The sequence below is a fragment of the Salvelinus sp. IW2-2015 genome, linkage group LG28 (genome assembly GCF_002910315.2).
Source record: "Salvelinus sp. IW2-2015 linkage group LG28, ASM291031v2, whole genome shotgun sequence".
Lineage (NCBI taxonomy): Eukaryota > Metazoa > Chordata > Actinopteri > Salmoniformes > Salmonidae > Salvelinus > Salvelinus sp. IW2-2015.
The window spans coordinates 16209767-16233455 of NC_036868.1; the positions used below are offsets into that span (position 1 = coordinate 16209767).

The window sequence follows — 23689 nt, forward strand, 5'->3', positions numbered from 1 at the left end:
ACAATATAACTGACATGTTGTTTGTCTGTCCACAGCCATCAGAGAGGAGCTGGGCAAGTCGAACACTGTGTAGAAGGATCTCACCTCCCTGTAAATTACACCTATTACCGGACAACTGAGACAGGTCAACTTCAGATAGGACAATATTATAAAGAAACAAACAAGGAAAAAAGTTTAAAAAGGTGGCGATGATGATGACAATAACCGAATTAATACAGCAGACAGAGTTTGTGGACGGAGCATCGTAAGGCACACAACTGGGGACGAGGGAGTGCGGGAGGCGTGTAGCATGGAAGCACTGCTGGCGTCCATCTTGTGAAGCCTGGCCGTTGCTGCCATTTTCCCGCAGCCTCACCCGGAGGACAGGACACAGTCATGAAGAGAATTGACTGTCATTATGCAAAGATTTCTCTCTTTGTCGGTAACACAAGAAAACAAGGAAAATCAACAAATAGAAAACTAACTATATTGAACTGTATACTGTATTAACCATTGAAGTGTGAGAAGTCAGACAGCGGTCACACTAAGATTTGGAACGGTTGGTGCGCACTTGTGATTTCAAAGCAAAAAGGCACGTTTAGTGGGCGAGTTAAGTTTGGAGGCAGGAGGGGAGGGAAAGGGAAGTAGGACTCAGTTTCCCATAGGGCCATAGGAGGGAGCCTCTTGTTGTGAATGAGGGACTGGTGGACTTGGTATTATCTACTGCTGCAGGACTCTGTAATGCTTGTCTTCCTCAAATACTATTTTAACCTGAATATGTACAAAAGAAGAAAAAATGATATCTACAAGTCTATCAATTGTCTGTTTTAATGTAAAACCATGGCCATATCAAGTAGCTTAATCAAATAGTTTCAAGATGGTCTGTCTTTTGGTCTGTTTGGCTTAATATCCGAATATCATCATCTTCTTTTTTCTATAGAAATGATCGCTGTAACAAGCTACTGTACTGCATTTCTTCTCACTGTTTCTGTGTGTTGCAGGCTGATGAGACGGTCACAAAGGGTACATGCCTTTCTACAGTCAATCTTTGTAGCTCTTTACCAAACAACCTCTGTCAATTAGTGACGGTTAATACTGCTAAAATCACCATGACCAGATCTGGAGATGGAGCTATTTGAAATCTCTGTACTGTTATTATGAACTGAACCTTTTTTCCTCTCCCTCTCATTTTCTGTCAAATGTTTGGTGCATGTACGATGAGACTGCCAAGAAGTTGCATTATTGTCCGTCAGTTTATAAGCAATAAGTGTAGCATCTGAGTTGAATTTCCCCCACATGTTTTCTTTAAAATGTTCCTGTTCTTTTAACTCCACTCCAGCGCCCTGTTGAGGATGTGATAGTGATTCTGTACCTCCTTCTGTTCACTACTGTACATCCACCAAATAGATTCTAAACTGTTCTGAAACAAATGGGTAGAGAATAMATGAGATGGACAGACCCCCTCTGTTTATAGCCATAATGTACTTAATTTACTGAGGTACGTCATTCATTTTTCAATTCATGGTACTCATGGTATTTTGCATTTAAAAAATGCATAAGATAGTAATGAAAAAGACATGAGGGACACCCCATAAATGAGTTTGTCGGCATGACATATCCGCATCCATGCTTGTGCCATTCAGTGTTTTACCTGTGCTTAATTATTTGTAGCATTTTTGTTTGCCTTTATTTCCTCTCCTATAATATGAAGTTCTGATAATGGCATACTTCTTTCGCCCTTTGATTGACTTTGTTCATATGGGAATGGCTACTTTTAATTGAAAATGTTTCCTTTTCAAAACAAAACTTTTTTGATTTCCCAAAAATCTCGATGTACAATCAACTGAGAGAAGGTCAAACTGAGGTCAACCTGAGACTAGTGTAAAACAGCGCTGTCTTCACTCCCCTTGTGAGTGTTTTGCTCAAACACAAATTATTTCATTCTCATCTCTGAATCAAAGCATTGGAAGTTTGTACAGAAGAGTGTTTACAGCATCGATTGCACTTTATAAACCCATAGAAATTCATGATACTAAGATGAACCTGCTTACAAGATGCAGCCATCGCCAATAGTGTGTCTATCACACCAAAGGTTTCAGCTACAATCTCCTCCTACACACGTCACACTCTACTGAGTCGCCTTTTGTTTTATCATTGTCAAGAGAATGGGAGATATCTATATATCGAGTCCTTTGGATTGGGGAGTGAAACATTCTAATTAAGGATCATTCATATCTACATGGATAATTCTGTTTGTGATCTTCATGGTTTGTGCCTTGTTCTGAATTTACATTTAATATGTCAAAGATTTAAAAAAGACTAGTAATAATTCTAGGAACTGTCATAATCTCACACATGATCATTGTTTAGTTTTTTTGCATCCTGGTATAGTTATTTTAATGGGAGAATGAAGTTATGTTACAAAGTACAATTGAACCCAAGAAGTGGTGTATTTTCRTKATGCCATTTGTATGTTACAGAGCAGTTTGTTACATGGTTTAGGTTCTTGGCGCTTGGGAAATCTGAAAATGTATATATCATCTACAGCAGTGGAGGCTGCTGAGGGGAGGACGGCTCATGTCTGAAACAGAGTGACTGGAATGGCATCAAACCATGTGTTTGGTGTATTTGATACCATTCCACTAATGCCGCTCCAGTTATTACCACAAGCCCATCCTCCCCAATTAAGGTGCCACCAACCTCCTGTGCTCTACAGTTACATTTTTGTCCCCAAAATCAGATTTTTCCATCTACTGAGGGAACCGAAGCTGGTGGACATATTAAGAATATTCATGAGAAATTCAACTGAATGTCTCTGAAATGAAGTTATCAGTTTCCTTTATTCTTTTATCATTCACATTGTACCATACCGTTCTCATATTAATTAGAATTTTCTTACATGCTAACATTGTTTGAGCAAATGAAATAAAATAAAAATGCAATACATGATTAAAAAGTAACTTTGTTTTGTGTGGTGTTCAATTGATGTAGTTTCAGTAACTCATTGTTAACTTTCTAATCTGGATATTTCTCTCCTGCTGTGGGACAAAATGTGATCCACAGGAGCTCTGAGACTGAAGAGTTACGAGCCATACATGTACTTGTGCTGCATCAGCAGTTTCTCTCACAGAGCTCTCAGCCTTTGAATATAACTTGTTTATCTGCAACAAAGAGAATGTGTGGGAGATCATACCCGTTTTACATGCAGGGCATTCATCAAATATTCAAATGCTTGAAAACAATAATTCAGCAGAAATACTGAAATTGAGCTTAGGTGAAAATCTTGGACTTGTCTTGTCTCATGGTGATTATAAGCCTTGCGTTTTACTCTTTATCTGTGTTGAATACTTTACAGATGTTGGGTATAAACAGGTCATTACTGTATAGGAATTTGTCATAAGACTGTACTTGCTATAGAACTGTCCCCTCATGAGTCAGTCACTGCCTCAGCCACTTGTTCCTTAAGTAGGTCTAGGGAATTCCCAGCAGGCCTATTCTTAGTAGCAGACCAATCACGTTGTGTTACATTACCCCTTATTTCACACCCCATTAGCAGTGAATGTATCAGCGCCTCGGGTTTCGCGCTCTTCTACAGACACAGGTTAGCTGAGGCGAACAGGAAGAGGCAGGACTAACTGAAAATGAAGCAGAGAAATCTCTTAAGACTGTTGCACAAGCTATTTTTAACCCCCCACACAGTTGCTGTCTGAACCCAAGCCTATGTCCATTGCAAAACGAGGCCGATCATCTGCTTCTGGTCTTGCAGCTTTTTACAGGGGTGACAAGATCTCACAGTGGGAGTCAACTACTGTGTGCAGTTGTTTGCAACATAATGAACAGTAGAAAGATGTTTCCTGGAGGAGGGTCTGAGAAGTCTGCCAGTCCATTTGCAGTTAATTTGTACCGGAGTAGAGAAAAGGCTCTGCAGGGGCGGAAACTGCTGTAAGACAGGAAGATCGACTAAGCGGCTGTTTGGCTTCATGACCTCAGAGAGAGCGGGCGGAGAAAACGCTGTAATTGGACTGTAGAGTTTGTTTGATTTTTCAAAATATTTGTTTTATTTCCTTCCGTAGTCATGAAATGACTATGTGTGAACTTTGAATTGTGACATCTGTTTTGACTTTACATGCACAGTTATAACTGATTGCTGAGAGAAGATATGTTTCATGATAATATTCCTTCATAATCCTATGTTTTTAATATTTCTTCGCAATGTCTCAGACTCGTTGAATGTAGTTTTGGAATCTCCCTCTAAGCCTATAAAGCAACATCCCATTGAATTGRACAATGTGAGGTCAGACCAATGTGTTGAAGATACATCAGAGCTTCATAGAGGGAATGGCATAGCACCATGTTACAGCTGGTTTGTAATGTTGAAAGCAACTCCTGCAACAAGATGTTGTGAACATCTAATATATACCTGACATTTGGTAGATAGTGTCACTGGTTCTGCACTATTTTCAGCTTCAGTCAGATTAATTAACAATTAGAGTCAATATCTAATGAGGTCTAGAATGCATGAGCACTTTAGAATTTTAGAAAGTGGAAAAATGTGTTGGTGAACTGCTATCTAACCGTTTTTTCCATTAGTGTAATTAACGGGCAGTAATAAGTTATTACATGATGCGCATTTATTTACAGATTTCTGGATTTCAATTGTTGATAGTTTCGTTTTAAGTTTAATACAATTTGAAATAACCTTTTATGACCAACTGTAATCAGTTTACTTTGTTTATTAACAAATTGTTGTAAATGCTCTACAATTTACTACATAATCAAATCAAGAAAGGGTTTGTATGATATCATAGCATTTTCCATGCATCAATAATGCTGATGTAATTAATAATTAATCAATTTAAACATTAACTTCCATTTATACTAAAACAAAGATTATCTTCCATACAATTACAAAAAATATTTCCTCCATTTTGTCTTGACGCTTGTAGAAATCTGATGGCACATGACACCGAGTACACGGAGTTGGAATCACTGAAGTAACTGGCAAGGCTAGAAATCTGACACCGTCAACAAAGAGAGTGGTAGGACAAACCGGTTACAACCAATCCGCACTCTGTTAAAATCCTCTATCGACCAATCAGAACATTTTATAATTTTAAAAGAAAAGCTTTGTAGCCAATCAGCGAGCTTCGCGCCATCATAGACTGGTGGGCATCGCGGATAGAGGGAGGGAGAACGCGCTCTACATTCAGCTACGGATTTTACAAATATAGCTAGCTATATTTTTGTTCCACGTTTTTGACAGGATACATATCTTATTTTCCTAATTGGATTCGTACGTGTTATCTAAAGGTAATAGCGTTGATGCATATTTACCATTTATTGTGCATAAATGTGGTCACCTTTTAAATGTCTTTGTTGAGAACTTGGCCGCTAACTAACGGGTTTTCTTTAGTGTGTTTTGGGGTTGCGTGGGGTCAGCTAGCTAAAGTTAGCTACAGTAACCACTACAGCTGAGTATATGTCGTTATCTAACTAACAACTTATTTTTTATTTTATATTAATTAGTGGCTATTTATTAGTTTTGCCTCTACACATTCAGCTATTTTACACTTATTTATGCGTCGGTGCAGTTTTTACAGTTGCAAAAACGTAAACATGCCCTGGAACATAGGTATCTATAACATTAGTTGACCTATTACAATGACCGACCGTTGACGACATCAATGATGTGCTTGGTCGCCGAGTTTAGTTCGCCTGCTTGGATGTTGCCACACACATACCTACTTGTTAACAAAATTAAGGAGGTTTCCTTTAAAATTATTCATAAATATTATCCTGCCAACCACTATATGAAGAAGTTTAAGGAAAACATCAACTCAAATTGCTCCTTTTGTAATGACCACCCAGAAACAGTGTTGCATCTTTTTTGGCATTGTATTCATGTAAGAAAAATGTGGCAAAACATCAGTAGATTTATTATTGAACACATTTATGAAGATTTTACACTATTGTGGAGAGYTGTACTGCTTMGATTCTTTACATACGATAAAAATAAGCTGAAACATTTTTATGTAATTAATTTCATTATTCTTTTGGCCAAATTTCATATACACAAATGTAAATTTACTAACAAAAAAAAAATTTTTCTTACCCTACAAAAACAAATTTAACTGTATTTTAAGACTATTAAATACTCTACTAACAAAAAAGCTGTTCGAATTGTAAGTGTATGTATGTCCCTTAAGGTCCTTGTGTAATTGTAATGTGATATTGTACCCCCTAGCTCGATTGTCCATTATATATAATCTATATATACTTGTGTTCCCTTATGTACTTTCTGTATTGATTTGTTGTTAATAAAAATAAAGTTTAGTTCGCCTGCTACTAGCTAGCTAGTTAGGTCAACAATTACTAACAAAGGTTTGAATTCATGACGTTTTCCCTCCATCCCGCTGTCWCTTGGAGCTATGGCCATTAAAGGAGCAGATACATTCGAGCAATCTTTACCACGAATCTAAGGTTACCTTTTGCACATTGATTCATATTTTGGGTTGCCCATTTTGATAGTTGACGTTGGCTAACCGCCAAAGTTAGCTTAGCTACACCYTTCTGATTGCTCTTCCAATTCAATCTAATGACTAGCTAAAATGGCTAGCTAGCCTACCGTTAGCTAGCTCCTTTTTGTTGTTGRAGATAACGTTGGTTTTTTGTTGCTCACTTTGTTTTTCTGACCAACTAAGTTAGCTAGCTTTAGACGGCTAAATATATCTCCGACCAAACATCCACAGATGTCTACATTTTATCCAGATATAAAAAAATATATATATATATATATTTAAGTAACTTTAAACGTCTAATTCTATGGGAATATGTTCAACGCTGACTTGTGCGCAACATCCATCATTCAGTCACATCAATGAAACTAGCTAGCTGGCGGCTGAACTTCTCTAAGGTTAATGAACTAGCGGGGGCTGGGTGAATTTACTTTCTATAAAACCAATTGCAAACTCCCATTAGAGTATTTTGATCTATTCATTGAGACGATTTTACTTTTGGGTGTTGTATTTAAAAGGCTGTGTGCCCAAGGTATGGGATAACTTTCAAAGCTCCACCCACATCATACCGCATCCTTTCATCATTCCTGGAGTAGGGAACACTGTTCGCATCGTTTAGCTATACCTTTAACCATATGGAATTCAGCAGGGACGTCAGGACACCATCACAGAGCCTTTTGGTTTGTCAGTGTTGGTATTCATTAATGGAGGTGTTATGGAATGTGCTTTACTAGATTAGTGGGCTCACTGGTTCTATTTATAATCTGTGGGCCATTAGGAAAAGGATACTTATTTATTTTTCTAAAACATTTCAGCAGCTGTGGTGTCCCGTTTTGACTTATATTAGATGACAAATATGGCCAGTGCTGAGTAGTTGATTATGGTCATTACAAGGACAAGAGCTGTGGAATTCCAGTGAGCTTGGGCAGTAGTTGGGAATATGTCAGGCATTTCACATCTATTTTCCCCTCTATTTAAATAATATCTGCTTTGATAAGGATCTAGGTTTTCAAAGTGTGTGTGTAATGTGTGTTGACAGTTTGTGGGCAAAAAATATTGGGCTTTAACTTGTTGATATGAAGTGTTGGTTTATGGGTAGACATAGAAGCACAACTTCCAATGTCTGTCAAACTTCTAKAATGCATTTTTTGATGTTACCTGACCATTACTCGAATCCAGTGTACAAAGGCTATTGAAAGCGTGACAAAGGGGGCTGGAGTGGCAATGTCGAGTTTAAACCTACAGAGTTAAACCTAGTGGGGACGGGCACGTCAGCACTTCTGTGAGCTCCGCAGCCCCTTCCATACCGCTGACCTCACTGCTCCATTGTGTCAAGCCGTACACGTGTCTGTCCCCCTTTACATTTTCTTAATGCGCACTGTAAATATCTCATCTAGCCTAATCCACTCACGCCAAAGTCAAGTAGAGGCAGTGGAGRGCGTGATTGGGGAAATGTTGTGAAGGAGCGTTCTCTCCCATCGTAGATGGTTTTGGTATGCACACCTGATTCATTTGAAAAAGTTTATCTAACGTGATAGGCCTACTTAGAAATTGACACCTTTGTTGAATTTGTCGGGGTAAAGTGAAAGAGAAAACAGAAGCCGCATGTCTTAACACTGAAATAATATTTTTGTCTTAGTTCAAAGGTTCAAAATCCTCTTGTATTTCCCCTGTTTTTTTTACTTGTGTTCTCTCTCGCTCTCTGTCAGGTAAATGAGGATGCCGAGTATCAAGTTTCAGAGTGGGGACACAGTGATGGGCCGCTGGCCCGGCAGCAGCCTGTTCTACGAGGTCAAGGTGCTGAGCTACGATGCCAAGAATCAGCTCTACACTGTTATCTACAAGGACGGCACCGAACTGGAGCTCAGAGAGTCTGACATGAAGGTAGTAGCACAATCTATCTCCATGGCAACCATGTCACTGAAGACGTGACCCAGATGAATATAAATGTCACATAATGTGACTTCTCTTTTGGGTGGTGTTTTTATACCTTGAGAATTTTCAGACATTTTGAGCTTATAATATTATTGTAGTACATAATCAAATCTTATGAGCCTTTTATGATAAGTTGATTGCTCCATTGGCGCTGCCTTTTACAATTCAGTTATGTAATAGCATTGTAATAACAAGTTGTAACCTTGCTAAATGCTGTAACTTATGTTCCAGAATCCCACTGGGTTCAAACCAAGCCGTCGCTCTCGTTCTCGCTCACGCTCCCCGTCGCGGCGGCGCAGTCGCTCCCGTAGCCCGGCCAGGACCACCAGGCGCTCCTCGTCACGCACTGTCAGCGGCACCTTCATCGCGGAGACCCACAACGCACGCAAGGAGCCCAAACTGAAAGAAGTGCTGGAAGTCAGACTCGTTCCTGTGGTGAGGAGCATGTGATGTCACACTGCTGGGATTTAGAATGGCTTTTTGTTTTGAAATATTGCTCTACTGATGTTTGTATGCTGCCTGAGTTTGTGTATTCAGGATGTACTGTAAAATGTATGGCCTCAGAGATGGCATTATTTAATTTAATTACATTAGTAAACAATGGTTTAATAAACCCGTTTCTTTAGCGTAGTGTGAATTAACAACTTATAGTGTTKATTCGATGGGTCCATCTTTGCTTAGACATGCAGTGTTGGTCATCACGTTCGTTTTTCTGCATGTTGATGTTTTTGCTTCCTTCACTCCATTTTAATTTACCACAGGCAAAGCCAATTGAGAACAATATCAACAATAAGCATGAAAAGACAGAGGAGAATGATACTGCTAACACATTCAACGAGGTGAGACTTCTAGATATGTACTTCAGGAATACTTTTTTTTCTGTCCATCCATAATTGTCTCAATGATCCTASAACAAAATAAAAGTTTGTGTTGGGCTGTAAGCAAGATGACCCAAAGTCATGGCATTAGGCAATGGAACTGTCCCTAGCTGTACTGCTTGTTTGTAAATCGGCTTGTAGGAATGTCATGGTGCGTGCATGTTGTACCTCCTGTGTGTTGGGAGGACTGCATGGGGGAGTCAGCCCGACTGAGCTACACACTCACACCACTTAGCGTCTTGCTAATGTTCCATCAGTCAGTCACATGCTGTTGGAACATGTGCTGCCTGTTTTCTCTGCTCTCCTCAGAGGTTCTGAGGACTTCTCATTGTACGTTATGAGGACTAGTTTACGTTAAACAAATACCAAGACTTTGGCTATCAGTATGCCCGTGGCCATGTAACACTGCCAACTTAGTAGTAAAACCAAACAATGGTTTATGGTATTTCCCGCTATAACAAGATAAGTGTTCACTTTTCCTTTTAATAGCAGATGCACATCTAAAGCTAATTTGTTTGGCAAATAGAATGGATGGGCATGACAGGAACGCTCATAGTGTCTGCCTGTCACTGAATTCACTGCCTTTGCATCAGATTTGGGCCTGTATAGTGAGACATTGTACCTTTTATTAAAGTCTTACTGTTTATATTTTGCTGTCGTATTTTCCCCATGTTTGTCTGACCTGTGAAACAGCAAGGCCTGTAGGCCACAGCAAATTCACGAGCTCCATTGTCCCTTACTTTAGACTCAGGCATTCATGCTGTCTGCCCGKCTGACCTCTTAAGCGGCCATCAACCAAAACATGTACGTGTACACGCAGCAGTGTTCTAGAATATTTGACCGCTGGCTTTCGTACTTTCTAAATTCCAAACGTCAACACATTCAAATTAATAAAGGACGAGTAGGCTATGTTGGTTGGTAATATTGGGGAGGTGCACGTTCGGGCTATGTGTCACAATGAGACGCCGGACTATCGTGTCTGTAGACTCTGAATTACACTTTACGCCCCCATCTCACCAGCTGTGTGAGACCAAACGTTGTCTATTCTACGATAACCTCCCCCATAAGCTCAAGTCACAGTTGTTTAGACATGTTGTTCATGTCTGTGTAAATACATACCACTCAGCCTGTCCCTTGTGTGTCTACTTCCAGAAGCRTGCAGAGGTGGAGCCAGAGAAGAAAGTAGTAGAGAGCCGCTACAACTTGAGACGCAGGAAGGATGACGGTGACGCCAAGCCAGCCGAGCAGACGGAGGAGGATGAGCAGAAGCCTGCAGTAGCCACAGCCCCCATCACCACTGAGCTGGAGTTTGGAGGGAGGCTAGGTGAGAAACTGAGAAATGTGGTTGCTGTGCCTATCCCATCTTGTCGTGTGCTGGATAAAGTGAGGGAAAAAACAATGGTGCTAGTCTGCACACTGTTTTGCCAATAAAACTGCACTAGGGTGCTTGTCTGCACTAGCCTGGGTACCATCTGTTTAGATAACATTCCACTCCTTGCGCTCCGTGTCATATGTCAAAGATGTTTAGCATGGCAAGGAGTGGATTGATAGCTAAACAAACTGGTACCCAGACTAAGTCTGTAAATCCTTTGTCAATGTATTTCTTGAGGGGCCGGTAACAGGGTAAACATAAGTCAGACAGTTGGAGAAGGACCAGGCTGACTTCCCTTGGCTCCAGTCACTCAGTGTCTTTCCCCCTGTATTTGCAGGAGTGTTCTGCATGACTCTACTCCTGCCTGCGACGGTGTTGGGCCTGATGGTGGTTTGCAGTCAGGAGGATGCTAGCCTGATGAGTTCCCCCCCTCTGCCTGCTCTTGACTCCCTGTGGGACCTACAGGTGTTTGGCATGGTGGTCCTCTGGTTGCTCTTCCAGGCCCTGCTCTACGTGCTGCCTGTTGGAAAGGTACCATGATCGCCCACCTCACTGCTTTGTTGGCGCACATGTAGAATCAGAATCACCAAATTCTGTTCTAGTCATTGTGGAGAGAAAAAAAGAACTCAACCGTAGATGACTGCATTCTTAGAATTTCTACTCCCACCCCCTCTGAAGACTACACACACTGGCAAATACACACACCAACCGTCCCTGAGAGTACAGGCAGTACACATGACTCCCATCTGTAACCTGAACAGAGCACATGACCGGCGCTCACTTCTGCTCGTTAGCCGGAGCAGAGGAGAGAAATGAGATTAGTCAGCGGGAGTAGGCTACGCTCCACACTGGAACTCTACAGGAGAGAATGGGACATTTTGTTCTTATTTTCATAATCTCCTGATCTTCCTTATGAAAACTGTTGAAGCACATGTGTCTTTTTCAGAATGTATGAAACTTTCACCATATGGCTCCCAGGAAATCACATGTTCTCTAGGTCTGGGAGACATTAGTAAAAGGGATGCTGTACAAAAAGTCACCTGTCCTATCTACATTTACCCTCTCAGATAATGTATTTCCTGTAAGGTTGAATGAATGTCCAACCTGTGTGCTTTTGTRGTCCCCAGGTTGTGGAAGGAATGCCCCTGAAGAATGGAGAGAGGCTGAAATACAGAATGAACAGTGAGGCATTCTTCTGTGTTATTTTTGTGTCTTTTTTTCTCTCTCTTTTTTCTCAAAGGAATGAAATGAGATGAACTAGTCTGTTACCCCCAGCACTTATGATAGCTCTAGTAAAGCACTATGCCAATGTATTTCATTAACATGTAAGTTGTGAAAGGAAACTAGGAAATACCTTTTGGTTGAGGTACTTCCTGTGTATTAACCCTGTATGTTTCCCTCTCCTCCACCACCAGCCCTCTATGCCTTTGTGCTGACGGTGGCTGCCCTGGGGGCTGCAGTGCACCACAAGATAGACCTCAGCTACATCCACAGCCACTTCCTCCAGCTGGCTTTGTCTTCCCTGCTCTGCTCTGTCCTGCTTAGTGTCTACCTGTATGTCCGCTCTCGCTGGGCAACCCAGGACCTGCTGGCCCCTGGAGGAAACTCTGGTGAGTGGGTGTTTGTGTGTAGTTGTCACTGGTAAACATACTAGAGGTCGATCGATTATGATTTTTCAACACCGATACCGATTATTGGAGAACCAATCATTTTTAGTTTTTTTGCGTATTTTTATTTGTAATAATGACAATTACAACAATACTGAATGAACACTTATTTTAACTTAATATAATACATCAATAAAATCAATTTAGCCTCAAATAAATAATAAAACATGTTCAATTTGGTTTAAATAATGCAAAAACAAAGTGTTGGAGAAGAAAGTAAAAGTGCAATATGTGCCATGTAAGAAAGCTAACGTTTAAGTTCCTTGCTCAGAACATGAGAACATATGAAAGCTGGTGGTTCCTTTTAACATGAGTCTTCAATATTCCCAGGTAAGAAGGTTTAGGTTGTAGTTATTATAGGAATTATAGYACTKTTTCTRTCTATACSATTTGTATTTCATATACCTTTGACTATTGGATGTACTTATAGGCACTTTAGTATTGCCAGTGTAACAGTATAGCTTCCATCCCTCTCCTCGTTGCTACCTGGGCTCGAACCAGGAACACATCGACAACACCCACCCTCGAAGCAGCGTTACCCATGCAGAGCAAGGGGAACAACTACTCCAAGTCTCAGAGCGAGTCACGTTTGAAACGCTATTAGCGCACACCCCGCTAACTAGCTAGCCGTTTCACATCGGTTTCACCAGCCTAATCTCGGAGTTGATAGGATTAAAGTCATAAACAGCGCAATGCTTGAAGCATTGCGAAGAGCTGCTGGCAAAACGCACGAAAGTGCTGTTTGAATGAATGCTTACGAGTCTGCTGGTGCCTACCATCGCTCAGTCAGACTGCTCTATCAAATAATAGACTTAATTATAACATAATAACACACAGAAATACGAGCCTTTGGTCATTAATATGGTCGAATCCGGAAACTATCATCTCGAAAACAAAACGTTTATTCTTTCAGTGAAATACGGAACCGTTCCGTATTTATCTAACGGGTGGCATCCATAAGTCTAAATATTCCTGTTACATTGCACAACCTTCAATGTTATGTCATAATTACGTAAATTCTGGCAAATTAGTTCGCAATGAGCCAGGTAGCCCAAACTGTTGCAATTACCCCGACTCTGCGTGCAATGAACGCAAGAGAAGTGACACAATTTCACCTGATTAATATTGCCTGCTAACCTGGATTTCTTTTAGCTAAATATGCAGGTTTAAAAAATATACTTCTGTGTATTGATTTTAAGAAAGGCATTGATGTTTATGGTTAGGTACACGTTGGAGCAACGACAGTCCTTTTTCGCCAATGTGCACCGCATCGATTATGCAACGTAGGACACGCCAAGATAACTAGTATATCATCAACCATGTGTAGTTATAACTAGTGATTATGATTGATTGATTGTTTTTTATAAGAGAAGTTTAATGATAGCTAGCAACTTACCTTGGCTTCTTACTGCATTCGGTGTAAAGGCAGGCTCCTCGTGAGGCAGGTGGTTAGAGCGTTGACTAGTTAACCGTAAGGTTGCAAGATTGAATCCCTGAGCTGACACCGGTAAAAATCTGTCGTTCTGCCCCTGAACAGTTAACCCACCGTTCCTAGGCCGTCATTGAAAATAAGAATGTGTTTCTTAACTGACTTGCCTAGTTAAATAAAGGGGGGGGGGGGGGCAACATTCGGCGTCCAAAAATAACGATTTCCGATTGTTATGAAAACTTGAAATCGGCCCTAGTTAATTGGCCATTCCGATTAATCGGTCGACCTCTAAAACATACTTCTACAATCTGGGTGTGATATGATTCCATGAAATGGCTCTATTATGACATGGACCAGCATAAGGTTAAGAGCAAAGGTGAATTGATCCAGAGCTATAGAATTAGGTAAAGGATCCACCATCTTGGCATCAAATGTTCAATTGATTCTGACAGGAGAATTGCATTCCAATCCTCGAGGTGAAAGCTGTATGTCTGTACTACCCATTTGAATGATGATGCCTCACAAATGGTCAACATAATATGATTAATTTGTTCTTCTCACCTCCTCAGGGAGTGTTATTTATGACTTCTTCATGGGAAGTGAACTTAACCCCCGGATCAAAGGCTTTGATCTCAAATACTTCTGTGAGCTGCGCCCAGGATTGATTGGTTGGGTAAGTTTAACTAGTGTACTAAAATATTTCCATTAAAGTACTTCTCAGCTGTATATTASAGACATTTAGTGTAGATTAAGCTGTTTATTTCCTCAAACACAACTGCAAAAACAAAACTCTTTTCAGTTTCCCATTCTGTTTATTACTCCCTCTAGTGGTAAAATGTAAACTGCTTTGAATACATCCTAAAATAATTCTACTGTACATTTTGGAGCCAGTTTGTTTAACTGTCTGTTCAACGAGAGTGTTTAATCAGACCTGTGATCTTAATTCCATTACTTTACTTTTAGATTTGTGAATTGTTAGATAATACTGCACTGTTGGAGCTAGGAACACAAGCATTTCTTTACGCCTGCAGTAATATCTGCTAAATATGTGTATGTGACCAATACAATTTGATTAGATTTTGACATCTCTGTTCTGTCCAGCTGGTGATCAACGCTGCCATGGCTCTGGCTGAGATGCAACTCCACCACCTGGACTACCCCTCGCCAGCCATGATCCTGGTCAACTGCTTCCACCTGCTCTATGTGCTTGATGCCTTCTGGCATGAGGTACAAAACCTGCTTTTTCTTTCTGCCTGATTTGGTGTTTAGTCTATTTATTTGGTTGTAATCTAATGGTCGATTGTTGCTCCCCAGGAGGGCGTCCTGAGCTATATGGATATTACCCATGATGGGTTTGGCTTCATGCTGGCATTTGGAGACTTAATGTGGGTCCCCTTCACCTTCAGTCTCCAGGCCTACTACCTGGTTCACCACCCCAATCACCTCTCTCTGCCCTGGATCGTAGGCATCGTCACTCTCAATGGTTAGTCGGTAGTACTGACTCAATACTCAGACCTTTAGTATTGGCTTATGTTCATGTTAGTCCTACATGTCATCTGTGATATTCTTTTTGTTGTATGACTAACAGTGACATTTTCTTTACATCATTTGTTAGTCATTGGATTTAGCATKTTCCGTAAAGCAAACTCACAGAAAAACGCCTTCAGAAGAAATCCATCAGACCCCACATTATCCCGTAAGTCCCCAATCCCATTCATGTATATACATTAGCCATTTGCAGGCTCCCTGCCTTGATAAAGGGATGGAGTTAGTCCCCATCATGTTGTTGGACTCACTGTATCTCTGTGTTTTCCAGATCTGAAGACTATCCCTACTGCCACTGGGAAGAGTCTCCTGGTATCTGGTCTGTGGGGGCTAGTCCGTCACCCCAACTACCTGGGGGACCTCATCATGGCTCTGGCATGGTCCCTACCCTGTGGTGAGTGATGGCTAATCAGCTAGTTAGTTACCAGGTATTTGTTTTTTGTATGCATTTTTTTCCTGGGTTGTACTGACGAGGCATCAGAAACAGCCCAGTAAAGCTAGATGTGTTTTGATGGGTGTATAGTGTGAAGATGAGACGCTGTAGTGTATGTTGACCTTTTGTGTTGTCTGTGGTCGTCCTGTAGGGTTCACCCACATCCTGCCATACTTCTATGTGATCTACCTATCCATCCTACTGGTTCACCGGGAGGCCCGAGACGAGGCCCAGTGCAGGAGGAAGTATGGCTCGGCGTGGGATGACTACTGCCGAGAGGTCCGCTACCGCATCATCCCCAGAGTCTACTGAGGCCTATGCCACCCCTGCCCCCACGCCACGCCCTTCAATTCTGCAAGCTTACGACTCATCACACGGCTGCATGAGTTCACTGAAAAAACAAGTTGTTTGAGAACATTTGAATTTTGGAAAGGGGGACTCTTGATTCTTGGAAGTACCACAGGAACAGCTTTCTTTTGAAGTTACATGGTTTTAGGAAGGTAAACACTCATTGGCCGGCTGAATTTTGTTAATGCCTTTGTTTAGAGAGAAACATTTGAAAAAATAAGCCTCAGAATCTAGTGAAGTGATGTGTATATATTTTGTACATATACATTTTTTTAACTGAAAGATACCTGTAAACAACATTGCATATTTGGTCTGTGTTAGTTTTCTTTGCTCCCATATTTGAAGTGTACAATATTTTCTTGGCTTTTATTTTGAAGTATTTTGTAATGATACATTTGGTATACATTACTTGTGTATATTGTGAATGGTGGGATTTAAAATGCTCTTTTTTCCCCCTGTACAGTTGACATAGGACTAACGTTCTCCCTCGGGATCACGACGTTGTCACAAAATTGCATTTAGTGTTTTTTGGTCTTAATTTATATATTTTTTTATATATAGAGAGATATGTAGCCTAGTGTTAACTGAGAGTGATAAAAATATTTGGTGGTTTTAAATGCACTATGCGAGATTGCGTTTTATACCCAAAGTCTATTATTTGTCTTTGCTACCTCAGGTTCTGTCAAATTCCTCCCCAGTCCTCTGGATGGTGGTGTTGCTTAGTGCTCCTGTGATAGTCAGTCACTGTTTCAGAGGGAAGACAACCCATCTGTTATCAAATCGACATACACGTAGTCTTATTTAATACCATTAGAATTTGCAACGGTGCTTATAGGCAGTATCCATTCAAGCACCACAAACCTTAAGTTATTCAAGACCGTACTTTWAAAAAAAGGTGTCAATAATGACATGATTTTTTWATGTTTTATTTTATTTTAGTATTTTCAAGTTTATACTGTGACATTCTGCACAATGCTGTGTAGTGTGGTAGCCATCTGGCAACATTGGTGGTTTATCCTGTGCATTCTCAAACCCAAACAAGTATTTTTGGACCCAGCTGTAGATGAACAGCATCGCAGCAATATGTCAACTAGAATATGTGGCATTTTATGTGACTAAATGCAATGTACATATTCTAAATTTGTTTTTATTTTAAGTAAAAAATATACAAGTTAATGGTAGTAATCATAGATATTATGTTTCACGAGTAGATATTGAAAGTTACATTTGATTTTAACTGTTTTGTTTTTAAGTTAATTGCCTGAATTACCTTTGTAGCCATTTTTGTTTACAGCTAGATCTGCCGTTATTACTGACTCAGTCATCTGAGAAGATTACTTGTGATTTGTCATTTATCATGAACTATTTCTCATTGAGCCACGTTCTGTACCCAACCCCTGTGTTTGTGGCGGATGGGACTGGTAACAATATCCTATTTTGGTCAGCTGGTAGTTTGTCGAAGCTAAAAGTTGGAAGRAACTAAGAATTTGGAAGAAGACCCAAAGTTTTTGAATCGTTAAATTCTGGTGGAGACAGATCAAACCTGTGACAGTGGCTGGAAAGCTTGCATTGTACAAACATTTTGGCAAAAAAATAAAGGTTTCAACTTACATTACCCCATGTTATTCAGAGGTGTCAAACAGTTCAACAGATAATGCACTGTGTGAATAGTCAAAGTGAAACCAAACAATAGGAGGTAACTGGGAAAGTAACTAATTCAACACAACTGAGATACAGAGGTGATGGGCTGTCCTCTAAGTCAGGAATGGGGCTAACTGCCTGCTGAGGTGTAGATCTGGACAGGACCAGAGACTCCCTCAGGCCCCTGCTGCAGACCCTCTGGGAATCAATTAGAGATGTCAAAATCTTGTGACCCATCACTGATTTACGGCGACGAGCCGTAAATCCCCCAAATGATCTAGACTCTAGATTCTAGAGGGACAGTTTAGTGTTTGTTTTTCTCAGCACGACACCACATTGATGTAAAAGTCACATCTCTGCAGGTGTTTGGTAGCCTGGTCCAAGGTCTGATTGTACTCTTGCCAGCTCCATTCTTCATTGTTAAACCAAACATTGTTTGGCATGACCATGAGTGACAAGTTTCAACCTAGTCTCAGAGCATTTGGTATTATTCCGTACGTAAATCTGAGACACTCCATTTAGAATGATATGGTACGTTGGGTATGGTTACATAAGGCAAAAATGAGAGGAGGTTGGTCGGGCGTGGAACACGAACGTCTAGCAACCCAAAGGTTGCAAGTTTGAATCTTATCACAAACAGCTTTAGCAAATTAGCAACTTTTCAACTACTTTGCAACTACACTATATATACAAAAGTATGTGGACACCCATTCAAATGAGTTGATACGGATATTTCAGATACCAATTGCTGACATGTGTATAAAATCGAGCACATTGTCGTACGATGCCACCTTTCCATCAGTAAGTTACATTTCTGTCCTGCTAGAGCTGCCCCGGTCAACTGTAAGTGCTGTTATTGTGAAGTGTCAACTTCTAGGACCAACAATGTCCCAGCTGCAYAGTGGTAGGSCACACCAGCTCACAGAATGGGACCGGCAAGTMCTGAAGCGCGTAGCGCATAAAAATCGTCTGTCCTCGGTTGCAACACTAGCAAGTTCCAAACTGCTTCTGGAAGCAATGTCAGCACAAGAACTGTTCGTTGGGAGCTTCATGAAATGGCTTTCCATGGCCGAGCAGCAGCACACAAGCGTAAGATCACCATGTGCAATGCCAAGCTTTAATTGGAGTGGTGTAAAGCTCGCCGTCATTGGACTCTGAAGCAGTGCAAACGTGTCCTTTGAATCACGCTTCACCATCTGGTAGTCCAACGGACAAATCTGCGTTTGGCGGATGCCWGGCGAACGCGACCTGCTTAAATGCKCAGTTCCAACTGTAAAGTTTGGTGGAGGAGGCATAATGGTCTGGGACTGTTTTCATGATTCAGGCTAGGCCCTTTAACTCCAGTGAAGGGAGATCTTAACGCTACAATATATAATGACATTCTAGATGATTCTGTGCTTCAAATTTTGTGGCAACAGTTTGGGGAAGGCCCTTTCCTCTTTCAGTATGACAATGCCTCTGTACACAAAGTGAGATCCGTACAGAAATGGTTTGTCGAGAACGGTGTGGAAGAACTTGACTGGACGGCACAGAGCCCTGACCTCAACCCCATCGAACAACTTTGGGTTGAATTGGAACGCCGACTGCGAGCCAGGCCTAATCGCCCTACATCAGTGCCCAACCTCACTAATGCTCTTGTGGCTGAATGTATGCAAGTCCCTCCAGCAATGTTCCAACATCTAGTGGAAAGCCTTCCCAGAAGAGTGGAGGCTGTTATAGCAGCAAAGGGGGGACCAACTGCATATTAACCCTTTTAGTTTCCCCTAACGCTTCAGCAGGCAGCGCTTGAGCTCTGGCAGGATAGGAACAGAATAGGAAGCAGTGGTGGTCGCAGAGAAGTAGTTTAGCTGATCAGCTCCCATACCCAATGGTCTAGCCTGCAGTCGGCCTCCATCTCTACTCTAGGCTCTCTTCCTCTCTCCTCACTGTTCTGCCTCCCCCACAGACACCACCCCAACACCTAGTTGAGTTTAAGAAACAAGGTCACTCACTGACATGAAGTAGCATAGAGGTCAAGAAGTAACCGGCCAAATAAACATCGTACTTATAGGTAATTTATCGAAAGCAGTCTTGCTATGAAACCAATGCATGAAGATGTGTATTGTCCTCACAGACCCATTGTCCTCACAGACAGAGTTGCTTTTTTCCCGGTTTAATCCTGTTGTCTGTTGTCTTTTTAATTTGTGGTATATTTCCTTACTAGATCCAAGGGGATTGCAGTGACATCATTATGGTATGTTAATGAATCTATAAATAATTTAGACTGTCATTTGAATAAACGCATGAACGTAGAGAATAGGATGGTAATGGAATCAAGTAAACACTGGTAAGCACCTGTAAGATCCTATCCTCTTTTAAACCTTAAACCTACCTTGCATTAAGTTTAAGAATCTGTGCAGTCTTGCTATGAAASCAATGCATGAAGATGTGTATTGTCCTCACAGACCCATCAAGTCCACTTGACCTGTACTTTGTGTTTAGACAGAGTTGAAGTCGGAAGTTTACATACACTTAGGTTGGAGTCATTAAAACTCGTTTTTCAACCACCCCACAAATTTCTTGTTAACAAATTATAGTTTTGGTTAGGACACTACTTTGTGCATGACACAAGTAAGTTTTCCAACAATTGTTTACAGACAGATTATTTCACTTATAAAGCACTGTATCACAACTCCAGTGGGTCAGAAGTTTACCTACACTAAGTTAACTGTGCCTTTAAACAGTTTGGAAAATTCCAGAAAATGATATCATGGCTTTAGAAGCTTCTGATAGGCTAATTGACATCATTTGAGTCAATTGGAGGTGTACCTGCGGATGTATTTCAAGGCCTACCTTCAAACTTAGTGCCTCTTTGCTTGACATCATGGGAAAATCAAAATAAATCAGCCAAGACCTCAGAAAAGAAATTGTAGACCTCCACAAGTCTGGTTCATCCTTGGGAGCAATTTCCAACGCCTGAAGGTACCACGTTCATCTGTACAAACAATAGTACGCAAGTACAAACACTATGGGACCATGCATATGTCATATCGCTCAGGAAGGAGATGCGTTCTATCTCCTAGAGATGAATGTACTTTGTTGCGAAAAGTGCAAATCAATACCAGAACAACAGCAAAGGACCTTGTGAAGATGCTGGAGGAAACGGGTACAAAAGTATCAATATCCACAGTAAAACGAGTCCTATGTCGACATAACCTGAAAGGCCACTCAGCAAGGAAGAAGCCACTGCTCCAAAACCTCCATAAAAAAGCCAGACTACGGTTTGCAACTGCACATGGGGACAAAGATTGTACTTTTTGGAGAAATGTCCTCTGGTCTTATGAAACAAAAATTGAACTGTTTGGCCATAATGACCATCGTTATGTTTGGAGGAGAAAGGGGGAGGCTTGCAAGCCGAAGAACACCATCCCAACCGTGAAGCACGGGGGTGACTAGCATCATGTTGTGCGGGTGCTTTGCTGCAGGAGGGACTGGTGCACTTAACAAAATAGATGGCATCATGAGGAAAGGAAAATGATGTGCATATATTGAAGCAACATCTCAAGACATCAGTCAGGAGTTAAAGCTTGGTTGCAAATGGGTCTTCCAAATGGACAATGACCCCAAGCTACTTCCAAAGTTGTGGCAAAATGGCTTAAGGACAACAAAGTCAAGGTATTGGAGTGGCCATCACAAAGCCCTGACTCACTCTATGAACATTTGTGGGCAGAACTGAAAAAGCGTGTGCGAGCAAGGAGGCTCTTAAACCTGACTCGGTTACACTAGCTCTGTCAGGAGGAATGGGCCAAATTCCCAAATTTATTGTGGAAGCTTGTGAAGGCTACCTAAACGTTTGACCCAAGTTAAACAATTTAACAGGCACACTGGCTCACAAATACTAATTGAGTGTATGTAAACTTCTGACCCACTGGGAATGTGATGAAAGAAATAAAAGCTGAAATAAATAATTCTCTCTACTATTATTCTGACATTTCACATTCTTAAAATAAAGTGGTGATCCTAACTGATCTAAGACAGGGAATRTTTACTAGGATTAKATGTCAGGAATTGTGAAAAACTGAGTTTAAATGTATTTGGCTAAGGTGTATGTAAACTTCCAACTTCAACTGTATACCTCTATTGCTTAAACAGATTATATCACACATAACAGGTTTTCATTTAGATTCGAATACATAAAGATATCTGTTTTGAGTGTGTGGAGCATTCTAAGAGGTGTTTGGATTATACCTGGACTGTCCCATTTTCTTAACAGTTTCAAAACAGATAGGTCAGACCTGATTTGTTGGGTGCCATCAGTGAAATACCAGGAGTAAGTGAATGGGAGGCCCATAGTAAACTGTCAATTTGTTCCTAAGGTGACACACATTTCCAGTGCATATCTGGAAGTCCCCAGACAAATCTAGTGTGCTGCAAAGCATCAGAGATTTACTCACTTTTTTAAATTAATGTAATTACTTTGCTTTTCAATAAAGGTCGGCCTCATTATGTAACCCAATAGTATTTTATAACATCAAAGTAAAGCAGCATTGCTTTGCATTCAGCTGTGTTTACTCAGAATCACAACATGGAGGTCATGGTTTGTGGAATARAGGAGGGAGAAACACTAGAACACAGAGGCTGCTGTTTTGACAAGGGTAATTGATTCTAAGATGTCTTTGAAGTGAGAAATAGTGACTCATAAAACACAGTGATTTTTTTTCTCCTTTGCTGTTTGTTCTTCCCTTACATAAGCTAATAGTTGTTTTCTTTCCTGGCTGCTATCCATTTTCAGCAGAGCCAGAGCCCTCACMAGTGATAATAAAGAGTAAAACATAATTTCATGAAAATGATTGGAGTCACTGTAATATTTGTTGACTATATTTGAAAACTCTTGAGGAAAAACAGTATGTTCACAATCCTTGATTGCTGATAATTGAGAAATAGCTGCCTCTATTTGAGTTTACTTTATGAAATGGATGGTGAGTTGTGAATTCTGTACACTTGTCTGAAACTTACGGCATTGTTTACACTTTACAGTAGACTTTGAAATGCACTTCCTTCTAATCTTCGGATTGTTCTCCATAGCTCATGTCAGGCATGGATTGAAGCATGCATGTCCGCTGTGCCTGTCATGGTGGAATCTGTGTCTGACTATGTGCATGTGTGACTGGGATTCTGGTATTCTGACAGATGCCGTAAGCAATATTTCTCTCTATCTTTGTCTCTTTCGTACAAAAGACGGAATGGAACAAGTACCTAMCACCATTCCCTCTTTGACAGCTATACCTGTGGTGTGATATGTGGTGCTATCAGCACTAAATAATGCGAATAGAATATTCATGATAGATTGAAGTGTTGAAATAATTTCAGGCTTTAGTGGCTGATGTCTCTTCGTTTGTTTCCAGTCACCCAAATCAGGTTTCAACTCAGCTAGACCACCTATCCCTAAATGGAGTGTTCCATTGCACCGGACCTAGTCAAATGTTTGGAAGTGGCCTGTCCTAAGGAAGTCTTACAAAAGCATAGATATTGTTAGATGAGAGAGAGAGAGAGAGAGAGAGAGAGAGAGAGAGAGAGAGAGAGAGAGAGAGAGAGGAGGCAGTTAAAACCCCTTTCTATTCGTCTACAAGCCGAGTCCTCTAAATTCACTCCAGACATCTAACGCTTCATCCTTCTGCAACTAAGCAGGGTCAGAAATGTTGAAACAACCAGCTATGTATCTGTTAGCAGCAGGAAACTTCATCCGAACACGGTCAAGATCCAGCTCTGTAGGAGGGGAATTATAGGGTATAGGACGGTTCTGAAGTGACTGTGAAATGTACTGTAATGCTACAGTGATAATACACTTGAACACCAGATGCTGCAAGTGAGTCACAATCACTCCTGAGCTGCAGATGGTTCTKGTGCCATGGTAATTGTGTTCCTTTGGGGGTCCTACATCAGATCCAGGGGACTCAATTTGCAGAGC

At 40.9% G+C, this 23689-nt stretch overlaps 2 protein-coding genes across 10 annotated transcripts in view; both read left to right on the plus strand.

Annotated features, from left to right (window-relative positions):
• enah (ENAH actin regulator) overlaps window positions 1-2939 on the plus strand; it is a 150566-nt gene extending 147627 nt beyond the window's left edge. For all 7 annotated transcript variants that reach the window (XM_070435952.1, XM_023973838.2, XM_070435951.1 and 4 more), the window contains one exon: window positions 36-2939. In XM_070435952.1, coding sequence (XP_070292053.1) covers window positions 36-73 — 38 coding nt within the window. In that variant the 3' untranslated portion in view covers window positions 74-2939. The remainder of the gene's footprint in view (window positions 1-35) is intronic.
• A 2244-nt stretch (window positions 2940-5183) lies between these two features.
• On the plus strand, window positions 5184-16567 carry lbr (lamin B receptor). 3 transcript variants are annotated; one of them, XM_023974020.2, is made up of 14 exons: window positions 5184-5289; window positions 8204-8378; window positions 8661-8864; window positions 9191-9268; window positions 10460-10631; window positions 11017-11210; window positions 11807-11861; window positions 12095-12289; window positions 14345-14448; window positions 14877-15002; window positions 15090-15258; window positions 15391-15471; window positions 15592-15714; window positions 15905-16567. In XM_023974020.2, the coding sequence occupies exons 2-14, from the start codon at window positions 8208-8210 to the stop codon at window positions 16063-16065; spliced, it is 1833 nt and encodes a 610-aa protein (XP_023829788.1). In that variant the 5' UTR covers window positions 5184-5289; window positions 8204-8207; the 3' UTR covers window positions 16066-16567. The 3 variants fall into 3 exon arrangements, with proteins under 3 accessions (XP_023829788.1, XP_023829790.1, XP_023829789.1); XM_023974022.2 differs by lacking the exon at window positions 5184-5289 and adding an exon at window positions 6439-6459; XM_023974021.2 differs by lacking the exon at window positions 5184-5289 and adding an exon at window positions 7109-7174.
• The last annotated feature ends 7122 nt before the right edge of the window (window positions 16568-23689 follow it).